The sequence below is a fragment of the Mauremys mutica genome, chromosome 7 (genome assembly GCF_020497125.1).
Source record: "Mauremys mutica isolate MM-2020 ecotype Southern chromosome 7, ASM2049712v1, whole genome shotgun sequence".
In the NCBI taxonomy this organism is placed as follows: Eukaryota; Metazoa; Chordata; order Testudines; family Geoemydidae; genus Mauremys; species Mauremys mutica.
The window spans coordinates 18,997,151-19,014,385 of record NC_059078.1 but is presented as its reverse complement, the minus strand read 5'-3'; the positions used below and the strand labels follow the sequence as shown (position 1 = coordinate 19,014,385).

General features: G+C 38.5%; 1 protein-coding gene across 3 annotated transcripts in view; it reads left to right on the top strand.

Annotated features, from left to right (window-relative positions):
- The window catches only part of NR2C2 (nuclear receptor subfamily 2 group C member 2), a 70,239-nt gene that overhangs the window by 43,781 nt on the left and 9,223 nt on the right, over positions 1 to 17,235 (top strand). The window contains exons 7-16 of one of the 3 annotated variants that reach the window (XM_045022693.1): positions 2,585 to 2,732; positions 4,494 to 4,587; positions 5,663 to 5,796; positions 7,368 to 7,545; positions 8,650 to 8,771; positions 9,261 to 9,400; positions 10,774 to 10,862; positions 12,772 to 12,790; positions 13,746 to 13,883; positions 16,086 to 16,191. In XM_045022693.1, coding sequence (XP_044878628.1) covers positions 2,585 to 2,732; positions 4,494 to 4,587; positions 5,663 to 5,796; positions 7,368 to 7,545; positions 8,650 to 8,771; positions 9,261 to 9,400; positions 10,774 to 10,862; positions 12,772 to 12,790; positions 13,746 to 13,883; positions 16,086 to 16,191 — 1,168 coding nt within the window. Of the gene's footprint in view, positions 1 to 2,584; positions 2,733 to 4,493; positions 4,588 to 5,662; positions 5,797 to 7,367; positions 7,546 to 8,649; positions 8,772 to 9,260; positions 9,401 to 10,773; positions 10,863 to 12,771; positions 12,791 to 13,745; positions 13,884 to 16,085; positions 16,192 to 17,235 lie in introns of those variants that run through there. The other 2 variants (XR_006580803.1, XM_045022694.1) reach the window with 2 other exon arrangements.

Below are 17,235 nucleotides of genomic sequence, written 5' to 3'. Positions count from 1 at the left end.
TGATTGGTACAGTTAAATATATTTTCAGTTTTCTATCTCTGTCCATGTGAAACACCAAGTTCTAAGATATCTGCAATACTCTCTTGAATACAGATCAAGAAGTATCTTTGTTAGAGTTTTTGTCATCCCAAATGTCTGTTTCACATTTTTCTTTTCTAAACCTGTTATTTGGTTACTTTTGTAGAGGAAGTTCAAGCTACAGCGATGAATAACTTTGAAATCAAACTCTTATGTGTGATATTATATCACATCCCCTAAGAAGGGATATATAGAGCCTCACTTTTAGTGCATTTTACAAGTACAGTGTTTGTAATGGAGAATGACACTCCTATTTTCTGCCTGTGACACGTTTGTGTAGTTTCCTGTGGGTTGTAATGTTTTGGTCTAGTTTTGGTTGTTGGGGTTAGTGTGTGAATGTTGGGTGGTGTTGGTGGCTTGTGATATACAGGAGGTCAGACTAGATGATGTACTGGTCCCTTCTGAAACTCTCTGGCCTCATTTTAGAATAACTTCTTGTGTATGGATAGATTTGTTTTGCTGTCAGATTTGGGGTTTATTTCTCCTGTTATAGAATAATGTACCATAAATCGCAGATTTCCCATTAAATAAGGCATATTATGTTCTGTGAGATGAGGTGCAATGTTCTCTACCTTTGTGGCATACTATTGCGTAACACTGTACTTACCCCAAATTTGTTTTATTAAAAAAAAAGACATAAAGCTACATTTTATATTCATTGCAAATCTTATTCCAATACCTTCTTTACAAGTTTGGGATTATTTTATTATGAATATTATTTAACTCTAAAGTACCTGGAGTCAAAGGCTGTCATCAAAGAGTATACAATGCAGCTTAAGAGGGTTCTCTTGGTCCTGGGCTAGTTGTGTGCCAGTCTCCCCCTCCATGTACATTAGAACAATCTGAAAACTGCTCTGAATTTCTCTGCCTGCCAGTGGGCCTAAAGGGCTGTTACACCATCTGGGATCTCTGGGGCACAGAGAAGCACCAGCCACTGCCTTATCACTGGCAATGCCCTCTGTCACTGGCAATGCCAGACACTGGTGGCAGAGAAGCTATTATGCTAGCTATACACCATAACAGGATCCTTCTACCTTGGGATGGGCCTCCCATGGCCAGCTGTGCCAACTGTAGGGCTCTTTTGAGCTGGCAGTTTAAAACGTCCTAATGCCACTTTTAGTGGCAAACTGCAGATGCTGCTGCATTTCTAGGGGTTGATCCAGGGTCCATTACGATCAGTTGAAAAGACTCCCATTGATTTCAGTGGACACTGGATCAAGCTTCTGGTTAATAAGTGTGAATTATTTGCACTGGCAATCATTGATCTTAATCCAATGTTAATAAACAGTACAGCAAATCCTTTCTATACAAGGTACAGTATTTATATCATGTTCATAACCTAGTTTCTGGGCCTTATGATTGCTAACAAACATTAGGATAATTTTCTCTCCGTCCCCAGTCAGTGGGGAATTTTTTTTTTATTTCTAAATTTTATTTTTGTTAAGGTGGGAAGGCTAGGTGGAGGAAAGTTAGATTCATGAGTCCTTGAAGAAGAACTGCTTTATAGCTGATTGCTGTATGAATGTATGACTGGTACAATAATACTAGAGTAATGCTCTGTACTTATATAATGCTTTATATTTTATATTGTGCACTATCTGTATATATAGTGTTGTACAAACATTAACTAATTCTCACAACACCCTTGCGAAGAATATTAGTTTTAATATCCCAATTTTTGAGAAAATGTTTCAAGTGAGCACCATATAGTTAAATGACTTGCCCAAAGCCACACTGCAAATTAGTGGCAGGAGTTCCTGGCTGCCAGTCCCATGCATAGTCCACTCAACTATGATGACCCAATATTACAGGGGAATAATTTTCATTTTCTTTAAAATCACAACATTAATGTCGTTTTCTGATTCTTTTGCTTGAGAGTCATCCATATCCCTTTTAGAACCTTGAACAATAAGCCTTTTTCCCTACACTTTAAAACGGGGGGTATTTTTAATCCTGGAGAGATTTTTTTAGGAGCCCACTAGACCATCTTAACTGGCTAGATGTGTGCATTATCTTTAAATCATTTACAGCTCCACTGTGCCTAGACATTAAATGCTTTTCTGCCATATAGCAGTGCAAACATTTCCTCTTAGTCTGCCTACTATGAATTTTAGCATTGATTTTTTTAAATAAAATGTTCAAGAAATACCATTGGTCTACAATCTACATATTCCTTTCCTCAGAATCATAGTGTGAAAACATTTGTTCCTGAATGCTTAACTTGGTTAAATGCAATGCAGTAGCAAGCTCTCACCCCAATCCCACAAAACACTTAAGACTATGATTAGTCCCATTGATTTCTTATTTAATAAACATGTGATTAAGTGCATTGCAACACTGGGGCCTATGTCTCTTCAGTTATCATACTGAATTTCCAATATTGCATTGAACTGAAATGAACCAACACATTTCATGCAAACTGAAATCCTGCTTTAAGATTTTTCTTTACTTTAGTTTTTGGATTAATTATTTCCTTTCAAATCTGTATTTTTCTATTCTGATGAAGCGGTTCAGAGTGAAAGAAAGCCCTTTGATGTGCAACGGGAGAAACCAACCAACTGTGCAGCTTCAACTGAAAAAATCTATATCAGGAAAGACCTAAGAAGCCCTCTCATAGCAACACCAACATTTGTAGCAGATAAAGATGGTGCCCGGTAAGTTTTTAGGTGTAAAATGGGTCTGTTTAACATGCTGTTAGACTAGAGTCTTGTGGAGTCAGTTTTATAAACAATGGACTCCAGGGGGATGTAGGATCAGGCCCCAAAAGTATGGCCTCTTTTTAAATTCTAGAATGGAAGTTTCCTTCTTACATGATGGTGGTTATTCTTTGAGGGTTCAGATATCTCCAAACAAATGGGCATGGAAATACATTTGTATACAATAGTAATGAATACTATATATCCTAACATAGATAGAAAATAGCTATCTAGCTTAAAGGCTGTATTTTCAAAAGTAGACACAATTGTATGCACAATTTTTTCTGGTACAAGTTTTGTGTGTTCCAGATCACAATTAATATGTGCAGATAGTATTTGCAATAAGAATTGAGGCATTTAGGAGTCTGAATATTTGATGCACATATGCAATGACGTCAAAAAAAAATGCCATAGCAGTTTGGAAGGCTGGACTGGAAACTCCTTGAAAATTTGCTGCTAAATATTTGCATTTGTGTTTGATAAATACTGCGGTCAAACACATTTTGTTCTTTTATATTTTTTTTCTGTGGCACATGCAAGATATGTTCTCCTTCACAACTCTAATAACCACATTATAATCAATAGCTATTATTATTAATATATCATGTATTTGTTATTTATATAGAACCATACATTTCCATGACATAACACAGTTGAATAATGCATGACAAGTTCCTGCCTCAGGGAGTTTACCATTTCAATGCCAGGCCCTGAGATGATAAACTCCCTGAGGCCTGAATCTGTCATGCATTATTCATCTATATCAGGGATCGGCAACCTTTCAGAAGTGGTATGCCGAGTCTTTATTCATTCACTCTAATTTAAGGTTTCGCGTGCCATTAATACATTTTAAGGTTCTTAGAAGGTCTCTTTCTATAAGTCTATAATATATAACTAAACTATTGTTGTATGTAAAGTAAATAAAGTTTTTAAAATGTTTAAGAAGCTTCATTTAACATTAAATAAAATGCAGAGCCCTCCGGACCAGTGACCAGGACCCAGGCAGTGTGAGTGCCACTGAAAATCAGCTCACATGCCGCCTTCGGCACCCGTGCCATAGGTTGTCTACCCCTGATCTATATTGTGCCATGCAAACCTATCATGCTATATAAATAACAAATACATCATAATTATACTTATTGACTACAAAGCACTTCACAGATCAGGCCCTAAGTTAGGTATGGAAAAGGGAGAAAGAACATTAGACAAGAGGCATGGAAAGAGAAGGACAAAGTTTAAGTAAAATTGGGATATGTGGTTTTATGTAAACATTGTTCTTTCTTTACCTCACTTCTTCATCAGATGTGTCTTTGCCCTGTCTCACTTGGAATGCCATTTACTTGGGGCATGATCCTCTGGAAAGTTCCATGTAAATTTACATAGCTAATAATGGCTTACTGGTTGTAATAAAGAAGACGACACCTGCCAGCATGACAGAAGAAATCAAATCAAAAAACTAATGAGAGGAAAATCAGGTTGAGAAATCACCAGCACTTTAGCAAAAGAAAGAAAGGCATTCATTTGCAGTGGCAAAATCACCAACCCTCCAGTTAAAGTACAGTTTCTTCCAGGACACAAATTTTTGGAAATAGTTTTCAGCAGGACCAAATTCTGATGGATAAATTCTAAACATCACAAAATGGAAAGCCCAATAAGAGTAATCCTCATTATACTGCACTGAAATAGGTTCACTCTTAGATTCTTTATATGTCTGAACAGGTCAACAGGTCTTCTTGATCCAGGAATGCTTGTGAATATTCAGCAGCCATTGATACGGGATGATGGTACAGTCCTGCTAGCTACAGACTCCAAGGTAATATTCCTTTCATTTTATTAAAAATCTTACATTTTATTTACTAAATTATTTTGGGTATATTTTTAAAAAGAAATCTTTCTGACCCCTTTGCAGTCACAAAAGGTCCTTACCTCGGCCAAACGGTTGCTGTCCTACTGCAAAGGGGTAGAGGGCATTAGAAATTGGAGAGACCTCCACAGTGCCACAAGTGGAAAGGAGGGCGGGCCTAGTGGTTCTGTCTGTGGAGATTCACTACTGATTATTGTCCCCTGAGGAGGAAGATGGAGTGGGGAGGCTGCTGCAGGCAGCCCTGAGGTTGTTGTTGCCTTTCTGTAACATGTAGTTTGAGGTGATAATACCACTGTGTGCTGAAACAAATCCTATATTTTGAGAGAGATAGAATGGATGATCTAGAACAGTGGTTCTCAAACTAGGGCCGCCACTTGTTCAGGGAAAGCCCCTGGCGGACTGGCTGGTTTGTTTACCTGCCGCGTCCGCAGGTTCAGCTGATCGTGGCTCCCACTGGCTGCAGTTTGCCACTCCAGTCCAATAGGGGCTGCAGGAAGTGGTGCAGGCCGAGGGACGTGCTGGCCGCCCTTCCTGCAGCCCCCATTGGCCTGGAGCAGCAAACCGCAGCCAGTGGGAGCCGCAATCGGCTGAACCTGCGGAAACAGCAGGTAAACAAACCAGCCCAGCCCTCCAGGGGCTTTCCCTGAACAAGCGGTGGCCCTAGTTTGGGAACCACTGATCTAGAAGATCTTTTCCATCTTCAACATACCTGATTCAGGGGGACATACATTTTTTCCCCAGATATAATTATGCATGAATTTAGGTTGATAACCCTGTAGTTGATCCATCACAAAAAAACACACCATAAGTCAGGAGGGACGGTTTTGGAGAATTTAATGATCATCCTTACCCAAATGTCAACCACCGTCCCTCACTGTGGATATTCAGGAGGAAGTGAAACCTATGTGAGAACAGAAGAAGGAGATACAGAGAATTTAATAATTATGAAGTGATTACATTACATACAGCATTTCACCTAACTATATATAATTTTGATCCATTAATATGGTTTCTTTCTCTGTAGGCTGAGACAAGTCAGGGTGCTTTAGGAACACTGGCAAATGTTGTAACATCCCTTGCCAGCCTCAGTGAGTCAATTAATAATGGAGATACTTCTGAAATCCAACAAGAGGATCAATCTGCAAGCGAGATCACTCGGTATGAATTTACTTTGGCAGCTTATTTGGAAGGCGAACCCTATACTTTATAGGTTCATGCCACACTAGTAATGACCTTTTTAACTCACTGTATAATTTTGTTAATGGTCCATGTTTGGCTGCTGCTATTGACTTGAACTTCTGCTACTCTGAAGAACTCTTTTCATTCATTTTACTGTTATAGATGCTCTCCCCTATTTAGTAACAAATGCAGTATAATAAAGCAGGGCTGTATTTGATATTTAATAAGTTACAGAAAAAGATAACTGGTTTGTGACACAAAAATATCTTTTCTTCAAAAATGCTGAAAATCGGTAACAGTTTTGTGTTATTTCAGTTTTTTACTTTGAGTGTGCATGTTTGTTTAGTGTTTGTGAAAGTAAGGAAATAATAGCTACAGTGCTGTGTCAAGTATAGTACAGGCAGATGGTGTGCAAGCTTCTCCCACACAATTGTCATGAACTTCAGTCCTGGCCTTTAATGTCTCCAGATTTACTCTTAAATTTTCCCTAAGACAAGGCTGACATGTGATTTGTAATGTGGAAAAAATTGGGATTAGGTTGACATCAACAAACCTTGTCTTTTATGGCAATCCAAGGCAGAATTTGAAGCCCAGCTTTCCAAAGTTATCATCTCAATTTCTTGTTTATTTCAAAATCAGGAAACAGGGAAGTAAAATCTTGCAGCTCCATTTTTTTAATTGTTTTTTTCCCTAAAAAAATGGTAATATGTAATGCTAATGTATGAAAACAGGAAAAAGTTGGATTTTAAAGCAGTTCTATCCCATCTTTTCCATATAGGTTCCTAGGTTAAGATTTTTAAAAATAAAAGCTATCTTTAGACTCCTAAATAAGCTAACTGATTTTTAAAAGTGCAGAGCACCTGGGTGCTTCTGCTGATACCAACTTTATACTTTTTAAATCTGGTCCCAAGGAATAAATAGTTAATGTGTAAACAGATTGCTTGGAAAATAGTTGCATAACAGTATTATGAAATACCATAATTTGAATATGAGTATGAAATGGGCTCAATTCTCCTCAAAGTCTGAGCTCCGGTCATTATGGGAGTGGAGTTGTGGGGTAACCTCAAGGAGCTGGTTGCATTTTCCTGATTTTGCACTGGCCTAGCTGCAGTTTTAGTTAGAAAGAAGCCTAGGGACTGCTTAAATATATGCCATTCCCATAACATCCCCAAGAGACCTTATGCCAGTGGAGGATCTTTGTAATGAAGCCTCAAGGTAAGAAAGAGGAAGGTGGGTGAGCAGTGCAGGAGCCACCGTTACTAGAATAAGAAAGAGCAGCTGGTGCAGGGCTTATGCCAGGGGAGAATTCCCCTCTGCAAGGGAATTTTCCATCAGACATGTATGGCCAGAACCTACCTGGCCCCTTCACACTGCCTGAGCAGAGCAAAAGAACAGAGTGTATTGGAGAATCTGGCCCAGAATCTGTGCCAAAAAAGTTTCTGGCTTATCTTCTAGATGGAAGAACTTGTAGTGTTTGATTTGCCCTCTACTCCAAATTTGTTAATGGTTATAAGGAAATAAACTTGTATTGTTTCTTCATTTATTTGCAGGGCATTTGATACTTTAGCTAAAGCACTTAATACCACAGATGGCACAGTAGCTCAGAACTTGGCAGATGGGATGGATCCTACAGGAGGAGGGAATATTCACGTAATCAGCAGAGATCAGTCAACACCAATCATTGAAGTGGAAGGACCCCTGCTTACAGATACACATGTCACATTTAAGGTGGGTGCTTCGTCAAATATCTTTTCTCAAAGACATAACTTGGAATAATTTTAGTATTGTGTTTTTCTTTATCGTTGTATTTTGCCATAGTCAGTATTGTCTAGTATATTAGCTATTGTTGTTAAGGTCATAATAAAATATTTGCACATTTCCCTTGCACTCTGTATCCTGGAGCACTGCATATGCACTCTCCTTGGGACCTGTCAGTTGACAGTGGGATGATGTTTGTTTTAGATTTACATATAGTACTACTGTGAATCACTTGTAGTGTTAAATATAACAAATAATTTCAAATGTGTAATTCATATACATTGTTACTAAATATTTTGAACTCTCGATTTTGGTTGTTTGAGGCATCCTCACATCAAGGATGTTGAAATTTGGGCCATTTTTTAAGGATTACAACTATGTTCTTGATGGTCATTATTTGGCGAACTGTTGTTATGGAATTGCAGAAAGGATTGCACTTAGAAGCAGCTGTATCTTCAAGTGAATTTGAGCAAGCACATCTTTTAGATATATTGTATGGGAGAAACCAGTAAGGATGTTCCTTCTTGCTGGCAAAGTGCATTTCCTTTAAGCAGATAAAAATCATCAAGATAGTGAAATAAGCAATGTATAGGAAAGCTAATCTGTGTACTTCAAGTAAAATTGTGTTTTTTGCAAGTGTAGATTCATATGGCATGGCTTTCCCAGAATAATATAGATTTTAAATAAGTTGTAATTTTAAAGAATTGCACTTAGTTTAAGATCTGATTCTCATCCATTTTATAGTAATTGTGAAGCTAATGATGCTGCACGCAGTAATGAAAATTCAAGGATAAGTGTTGTTAAATTAATATTTAAGTACTTTTACAGTAACCATCCCATTTGGTTTCCCATACTATTCCTTTCACACCTCCCCATTCCCAGCCTGTTCTTCTTACCACTACTACTGAGTTATGTGCTGAAGTTTTACTAATCTAACTCCATTATAAATGGCAATTTTCAGCAAAAGTTTCTGAATGCAGATTGCATGTTTTTATTCAAGTTTATTTCATTCATAATAAACATTGATTTATGTCTGACCTGTACAGACTGTACTGTACTCTTATTTCCGTGCAGCTAACAATGCCTAGTCCAATGCCAGAATACCTTAATGTACATTACATCTGTGAGTCGGCATCACGACTGCTTTTCCTCTCAATGCACTGGGCTAGATCCATCCCTGCTTTTCAAGCACTTGGGTAAGTGAATATTTTTCTATTGAGTCATTATTTAAGTATTAAGCTGAACATTTTGCAACTGTGTTGATTTTTAAAAGATAAAGTTAATTAATTAGTTTATAATAAATTGTTTAAAATGTATAGAGACTATATAGCATTTTTCTACATTTTGAAGAATATGAAAAACAAGATGACTGATGATGATAATACTTGGCATTATAGTGGGTCATGAGGCTGTATTGTGAAATTGAGTCAAAAACAAGCAACTTATTTTTGGACATATAACTTGGCATAGATCGTTTCTCATAGCCAATGCATCCAGCCCCAAGCACTTTTGTTGCTGTTTTTTTCTAATTTCTGTTATTTGTCAATATCTGTGTGTTACTACGGTGACTAGAATATACTATCATTATAATTTATAACCATCATTTTACACGTCAGACCTATAGGATAATACCAACATGAGTTTAATACTTGCTAGAATTGTTTGTTTGATTTGTGTCTTTATAGACAGGACTGTAACACAAGCCTAGTTCGTGCCTGCTGGAATGAGCTATTTACCTTAGGCCTAGCACAATGTGCCCAGGTGATGAGCCTATCTACTATCCTAGCAGCTATCGTCAACCACCTGCAGAACAGCATACAGGAAGGTACGTGTTAGGTCATGCTAGGTATTAGGTACATGTTAGGCAGGCATGTGCTACTTTCAGCAGTAAAGAGTTAAAAACTTGTGTCTGTACATTTTTTTTTTACAAAGTATATTCCAAGGAGGAACAGGTATTGTTCCCCCTGAGATCCAAACACAGAAGGAAGGAACCCTCCATTATTCCTCAACAGGATGTATGAGTCAATCTTACCAACTTCACAAAGAGCTCTCCATAGTTCTAGGCTACATCTACACTACAGCCAGGATCCACGCTCTGAGATCGATCCACCGGTGGTCGATTTAGTGGGTCTAGTGAAGACAAGCCAAATCGACAGCAGATCACTCTCCAGTCAATCCCTGTACTCTACCCCAGCCGATCGACCGGACCGGAGAGTTTCTCCTGTCAACCCCCTGCAGTGTAGTCCCCGCAGTAACTCAACCTAAGATATGTCGACTCCAGCTACGTTATTCATGTAGGTGGAGTTGCATAGTATAGGTCGACTTACCGTGGTAGTGAAGACATAGCCCTAGAGATCAGTGCATGGGGTGGGGCCCAGACTAGAGGGGACACACACAATATCTCTCCTTCCTCTCTTTTATCCATCTGAGTGTCTACAAAAAAAGCTGATGCATCTCGAAGCTACATTAACTTTTCTGTGAACTGCTCTTATGGAGAGTTCCAAACAAAGCCCCCATTCGGGGTCCCTGGCAGTGCAGAGGCAGAACAGGAGTCCAGGAAGCTTAGAAGGGCACTAGAGTGTGCTGATACAGGGTTTTAGCATAGATGGTCTTCTGTGTCCAGCAGATTTCTCAAGATATGGGCTGAAATCCTGCCCACCCAACAGAAGAATTCAAAGGAAGCACTGTAGAGTGCACACCATAGAATTTTCCTCCCATCCTAGAATTTCATGTGGGCATTTTTCTTTGCTGGAGGTGATGAAACATTCTCTCTCTCACTCACACACACACACACACACACACACACACCCCAAGTTGTTTACAGTTACACTTTTGAAATAGTTGCTGACCATCACTGCACAATAATTACTGCAAGTATATCACACTATCAAAATATAAATATTTAATTCATGGCTGTGTCACAAAGTTATATAAAAAAGCTCAAAACAAACTGCCTCTTGCGTCATTAAGAAGATAGGTATCTTTTTTGATTCAGTGTTAACCTGCTAATTTTTATCTCTAGAATGGAGGATGATCTGGTACAATTGGCTTTTTTACAGGGAGGATTATGCAAATTAATATGATTGATATGGGTAACTTTTTCTTTTTTTATAAATGCGGGAAATTATTTTGTCTGTAGAAAAAAAAATCAGTAGTGACAGCCTGAAGTCTGCAAATACAATTTATCTTTACTTACAGAAGTAGAAGAACCAGACGTATATGTAGCCAGAAAATTACAGAATACTACATATGTCATGAAACTAGCAAGGATTAGTACCAGGATGAAGGTACAAAGATAAATACATTTTTAAAATCTACATAGACTGAGTAAATACCAAACCATGAAAACAGTTTAAATTTCCAGGTGACTGCAGAAAATAGTCACAGTTAAGGATAGGCAAACCTCAAATGATTTACCCTCATTAATAATCATAATTTTTCTTGGAAGGATTCTTCCATGGTGTGGAGCCTTTAGATACAATGGAACTGATGTAATTCCACTGTTAATGTGAGGGCAACACACAAAGGAGTCAGGATTCTGTGTGCTCTATATTAGATCCTAGCACATCATGGGGTTTTGAGGGGATGATGGAGAAGCAAAACCAAAGGATCTGTGACTGTGTTCACTGGACATTTTTTTTCCCTTCCCTCCCTCTCATCCATGAGGAGGATACAGGAGCTGCAAAGGTCAACTGCAGTTGCAGCTCTGAAGTAGCTGCTGTAAATTAGAGCAGCTCCTGAGGCTGTTCTAATATATTCCAGGAGCCACTCTTGCCACCAGCCAGTTCAGAGTCTAGGCAGTAAAACACTGTATTAAAGCCACCTTTGCCACTCCTCTCCCTGGGCTGTGCCTTCCATGGGTGCTTCTTGGAAGCTGAGCACAGAATCTGTCATATGATTTTTAAATTCTGTCAATTTAATTTCTTAATAATAAAATGACAGCCATAGCTTACAAACTGTCTACAGCAGCAGCTCTACTGCAGTGGTTCTCAAGCAGGGGTCCAGGGCCCCCTCGGGGGCCACGAGCAGGTTTCTGGGGGTCCTCCAAGCAGGGCCAGCATTAGACTCGCTGGGGCCCAGGGCAGAAAGCCTAAGCTCTATTGCATGGGGCTGAAGCCCAGGACCCTGAGCCCTGCCACCTGGGGCTGAAGCCAAAGCCTGAGCAACTTAGCTTTACCAGGGCCCTGTGCCATGGGGCCCCAGGCAATTGCCCTGCTTGCTACCCCACTACCACCGGCCCTGGCTTTTATATGCAGAAAATCAGTTGTTGTGGCACAGGTGGGCCATGAAGTTTTTATATCATGTTGTGGGGGCCTCAGAAAGAAAAAGGTTGAGAACCCTTGCTTTAGTGCACAGGGAGAGGGGCATGATGTGAAGAGGCCATGGAGGGGGGCTTGAATACCCTGCATTCCCTCAAGAGTGTGCCCTTCAGGTTTCCTCTGCATCTGAGAGTGGAGTGGGGCTTGAAGATGAAGGATTAGGTTACCGCCCTGCCAGGGGGTTGGAGGTTACAGCAGCTGCAGGAGCCATAAAATGGCATTACCATTCCATAGCCTGAGTGAAAAGAATTTCGTCGTCAGCCCTGACCCTTCCAGACCTCCTCAGTACCTAGCCTTGTTACTTGGGATTTGCACTGAGAAGAGGATTTGGCTCTATATAAGGTCATGTTATGTCACTCCAAGGTTCTGACGTAAGGGTATCAAGTTAAGTTTTTTACTATTCTTTAAAATGGTGAAGACAAAACACTAGAAATTTATCTAGGAAGATTGAGTATTGTAACCATTCTGGGAAAGTCTAGAATTCTAGCTGTTTTCCTTGTGTACTTTTTCCACTATTGTTTCCCATACATTTAAAAAATAAAAATGTGATAGCACCTGCATCACCCTGAATAATCACAATACAAGAATCAAAGTTTATCTATCTTAGACATTTTATTATATTTTCATTCTCATTTTCAAGACATTATGTAAAAATGTCTAGGTTTTTCTTTTCAATTTTTTTATTGTGGTTGCATAAAATATATACAGTAATCCTAAATTATATAAAAAATCAATTTTAGGACACACAGGGCTAAGCAAATCTATGCAGCCATTAGCAGTACAGATGATGGCAATAATACTTAAGTTATAATGATATGAAATATAAGTATTAGAAGTCATACATGGAGTAACGTTATTTTAATTTGTATTTTTTCAGCTGAAAAGTTTGATACGTGGTAGGTTTCTTGATCTGACTTAATTTGATGAAGTTAATTAATGGAAATCATGTGTCCAGATAGCTGTCTTAATATAATCTTATGTTTCTATCTGTCATATTTCTTTGACTGGTCTTCAGATATGCAGCCAGGGGAGGAGGAAAAGGAAAACTGTTTCTCATTTTCTTATCAAAGTAGGAGTCTTTTCTTCCCTTTTTAGCTAATGCTTCCTGAAACAAAGTGCCCCTCATATATCTCCTCTTAGGGCTCAACTAAAACTATGGAACTTCAGAAAATTCATAATTGGTATAGCACTTTTAAACATTTTTAAACAGAAAGGAGATGAAGCCAACACAAAGGACATGGTAATATGAAAGGCTGAGGGATCAACCTGTGTTACAGAGTTAATTCTACTCCACAAGAGGGGGAAAGGGTACATACTACAGTGAACAAACAGTTTATTTCTAAAGGAACAGATATGGAAAAAGGTGGCACGGTCATATTGCATTAGCCTTTCACTTCTGGACAGCCAGACTGACTCCCGATTGGGTCACAAGTTACAATAAGGTAATTCGATAGTCTGCACCTAATCTCTCACTTTTGTTCACCTCCTCAGAGCCCCAGTTTAATTTATAGCACCATTCAGCACATTCTGCTTCGGAGAGGCCCATCACTGGAATAACATGGGTGTTGCTGGTTAGGGTTTAGATATATTGGCAGACCTTTGTGGAAAAATATTGCATTATGTTTGCCAGTACTGGGCCTGACTCCAGTTTATTAGATCCTCAGTCCTCACTTCCATGAGTATTAATTCATGCACAATATATTTTTATATGGTTAAAAAAAGTTTATAGTACAATTCAGAAGGTTTAAAATTTCATTTGATCTATTCCTATAAAGGGGATGGGTGTTGGTTTTGTTAATTTTTCAAATGTATTTGAACTCTCTTAAGAGAGTGTGTAATGTCTGTTTGTAGATAAGCTTTCCGGAGACAGAATAAAGCAAGTCATGGAACACATCTGGAAACTTCAGGAGTTCTGTAACAGCATGGCCAAGCTTGATATTGATGGATATGAATATGCATACCTTAAAGCTATAGTCCTCTTTAGCCCTGGTAAGGCATTTGGCAACCATTATAATGACCTTCCCGTGTTTCTAACTGGAGTTCAGATGCTGAACTTATAAAATATTAATCTTTTGGCACCAGGAGATTTTAAAGAGAACCAAATATCCAGTGACGAAGAGACTGTTCTACTGAGTTGTTCATAAAATATCTCACAGCACCATAAGACTTTAGCATCAATAACCCCTTTTAAAAAATAACTTTTGGGGCACCAAATGTAATTGATTTAAGGCTCCAGAAATTCCACATATTTTATACGTACTTACATATATTTAAAGGCCAGATTCTCAGTCCCCCAGCCCTTTCCCAAGCTGCTTTGTGATACTCTGACAGCACAAAGCCTGAAAGCTGCTCTAATAGTGCAGCTGGAGATTATCTTGTGTAAGGGGATCCCTGAGTTGCATAAAGCTGTGCTATCAATTTCCAATCCCTCCTCTGTGGATGGATCATGTCAGGATTGGGAGTAGGCATGTGTGACAGATGACTGGGAATTTGTCACATTTCGTTTAATATGGAATATAATTAATGGTAAGAATGGTATGGGGAAATATATCCTCTGGCTATAATGTGAGTTGAAAGTCTACTATGGTTTAGATACATCCTCCAATAAACACAATATCCCTCGCCCCACCAATTTATTAATAAGGACAATGAGCATAAGAGCTGATAACTAAAAAATATACAATGGACATTGTGTATGAGATCTGAGGATTTCCTCAGAGAGGACACCTTTGTCGGGTATCCATAGGCATATCAAAGTACAAAGTTATGATCAGGCAGGGAAAGGGAAGTTAAACGTTCCCGGGACATTGAAAGGGTAGATAAGAAGTGCTGACAGGCTGAGTGAGAAGGAAGCTCTCTCTTAGAAATGTAGGGTGTTTACTTTTATTTCCACTGTAACTAATTCTAACTACCTCACTGAGTTTTACAAAGTATTCAGAGTAGGGATGTCATGCAAGCCTTTTCTTTTGCTTTAATATTTTCTCTATGTACTCCTAATAAATCTTGTTTAAATTAGATTAATTTACAGTCTTGGCCTATTGCTTTGGGGAATTTCTCACAGACTGTGCCTTGGGTTTTTCTGTAGTTAGATACTTAGCTCTTATCTATGAGCTTTTCATGAGCAGATCTCAAAGTTCTTTACAAGGAGGTAAGTTTCATTATCCCCATTTTACAGATGGGGAAATTGCGCCACAGGCAAGTGAAGTGACTTGCCCAAGGTCACCCAACAAGCTGTTGGCAGAGCAGAAATAGAACCCAGGTCTCTGAGTTCTAGTTCAGTCTCTGTCCACTTGGCCACACTGTAAGAGATGCTTCTAGCTGATGTGGGAGGAGAAAGACTCCAGGCATAAGCCTGCTCTAGTCCTTTTTAAGAGAGAACAAGAAGGAACATGACACTTGTGGCCCTATGAGCCTATCACTGAAGAAGTTTTTGCATAGCCACACATATGGCATTTTCTGCCCTTCTGATCATTTGACTGCTCAGTGAGGAGCTGAAAGCATCTGGAATTGTGACAACACAAACCGGTGGAGGTTTGGAAGTCAAAATCTTGAAAGCAAGAAATTGATTACTCTGCCTAGTGAGTTCAAACAGAGGGGGGAAACCCATTTGAAATGAGAAGGAGCAGAAACAAATGATTATGCCCTCAAAAGCTGTCCACTCTGTAGCCTGATTGGACCCATTGATAGCAGGTGTGCACTCAGAATTTATGTGCTTCCAGTTCTGTGGGCACAGCCAGCTGCAGAAGGAAAAGTGAATGCACTAATTCTAAAGCCAGGAATGAAATTTTAGCCAAATACACGTATTACAGGACCAACAGTGAGCAGAAAGTACAATTACAACATCAGCCTATATATTAATGAGCAATGTCTGTTCATATTACACACAACTCATAACAAAATCATATTAGTTAAGCATGTGTACATAAATGATAACATTATGCATTGTGTCTAATACATTAATTTGCAAATAATTCATTTAATAACATATATACTAATGTCTTTGAAAATAATGCACATAATCTCAGAATGATTTATTGAGATTTAATGAGGTACTCCTTACTGCAACTATCATATCAACCATGGTACCCAAGAGGAAGAGTTGAATGAAATTAAGTGGAAGATTCTTTGTAAGTACTCATATCTTATTTTATGATGAAACCATAGACATTTGGAAATGTTTTCTTTCTTTAGATCACCCTGGTCTGACAAGTTCAAGCCAAATAGAAAAATTCCAAGAGAAGGCACAGATGGAGTTGCAAGACTATGTCCAAAAAACCTATCCGGAAGATACTTATAGGTATTTATTTTTGATACCCTGAATAATTCCGTGAGCAATGGTTGCAGCATAAAGACATAAGAATGTTGTTAAATTTAGTTTTGTGGGGATTCAGATAAAAGACTGAGGCCCTCATTTGCACATTTATAAAAGCAGACAGGTTTAGTTTAAACAGGGCAAGGAGCAGGATTGACTGTCTGCAATTTTTTTAATTTTATAGAGACTGGTGTAGGTTTGTGGGAGGGAGTGTTGGAGGAGGTTATTATTTTTAAGTTAGAAGAGCCAAATAGTCTGAGACCATAAAAGGGCTGAACCAATTCCTGTCCTTTTAAAGTTTAACAGATTATGTATGGGAAATTTCATGCATCTGCAAACTACCAACATGAAAACCAAGATTTATATGGGGAATAGTAACTAAGCCCCTTAAGCTTGTAATTAGAAGAAATTGTACCTACCTATGTTTTTGTTTTTTTCCTCTATTTTTTAATTTCTGAGGACATTTGTCTGAAATGTTAGTTGCACAGCATTTCCTTTGTTTCCTAATTACTTTGGCTTTATCCCTGTGAAGTGAATTGCGCCACTGAAAAATAAAAATCTTCTCCCATGCAGTGATACTTCTTAATAAAGAATGAGGGAAGGGAAATTCATAAAGAGCCAAATTTCCCAAAGACTGGCCTCCATTTTTGTGAGGGCAGTTGACACCCTCCTGTTCACTTGTGGGTGAATTCAGAATACTTGCACTTCTAAATAATTGACTGCAGGCATAAATCAGGTAGAGGAAAGTATTCAAATTTATGGCTACAAAAAGGGATGCCAGACTTCAGTCCCTTTACAAATGTACCTGTGTTAGCAGAATTGGTTCTACACAGAATGTTTTCCACAGCTAGCCATGAACCATCAATAAGTCTCTCGTTTTATTACTAGAGGGCTCTGCTGTTATATACTTTAAATAATTTCATCAAGAAACTAATTTATTTTGATTTTTTTTTGGTCATGTGATCCTGCTATTTAAACACGGTAGATATGCTACAGAATTACTGTAAAGTAAAACTGCTTTTAAAATGT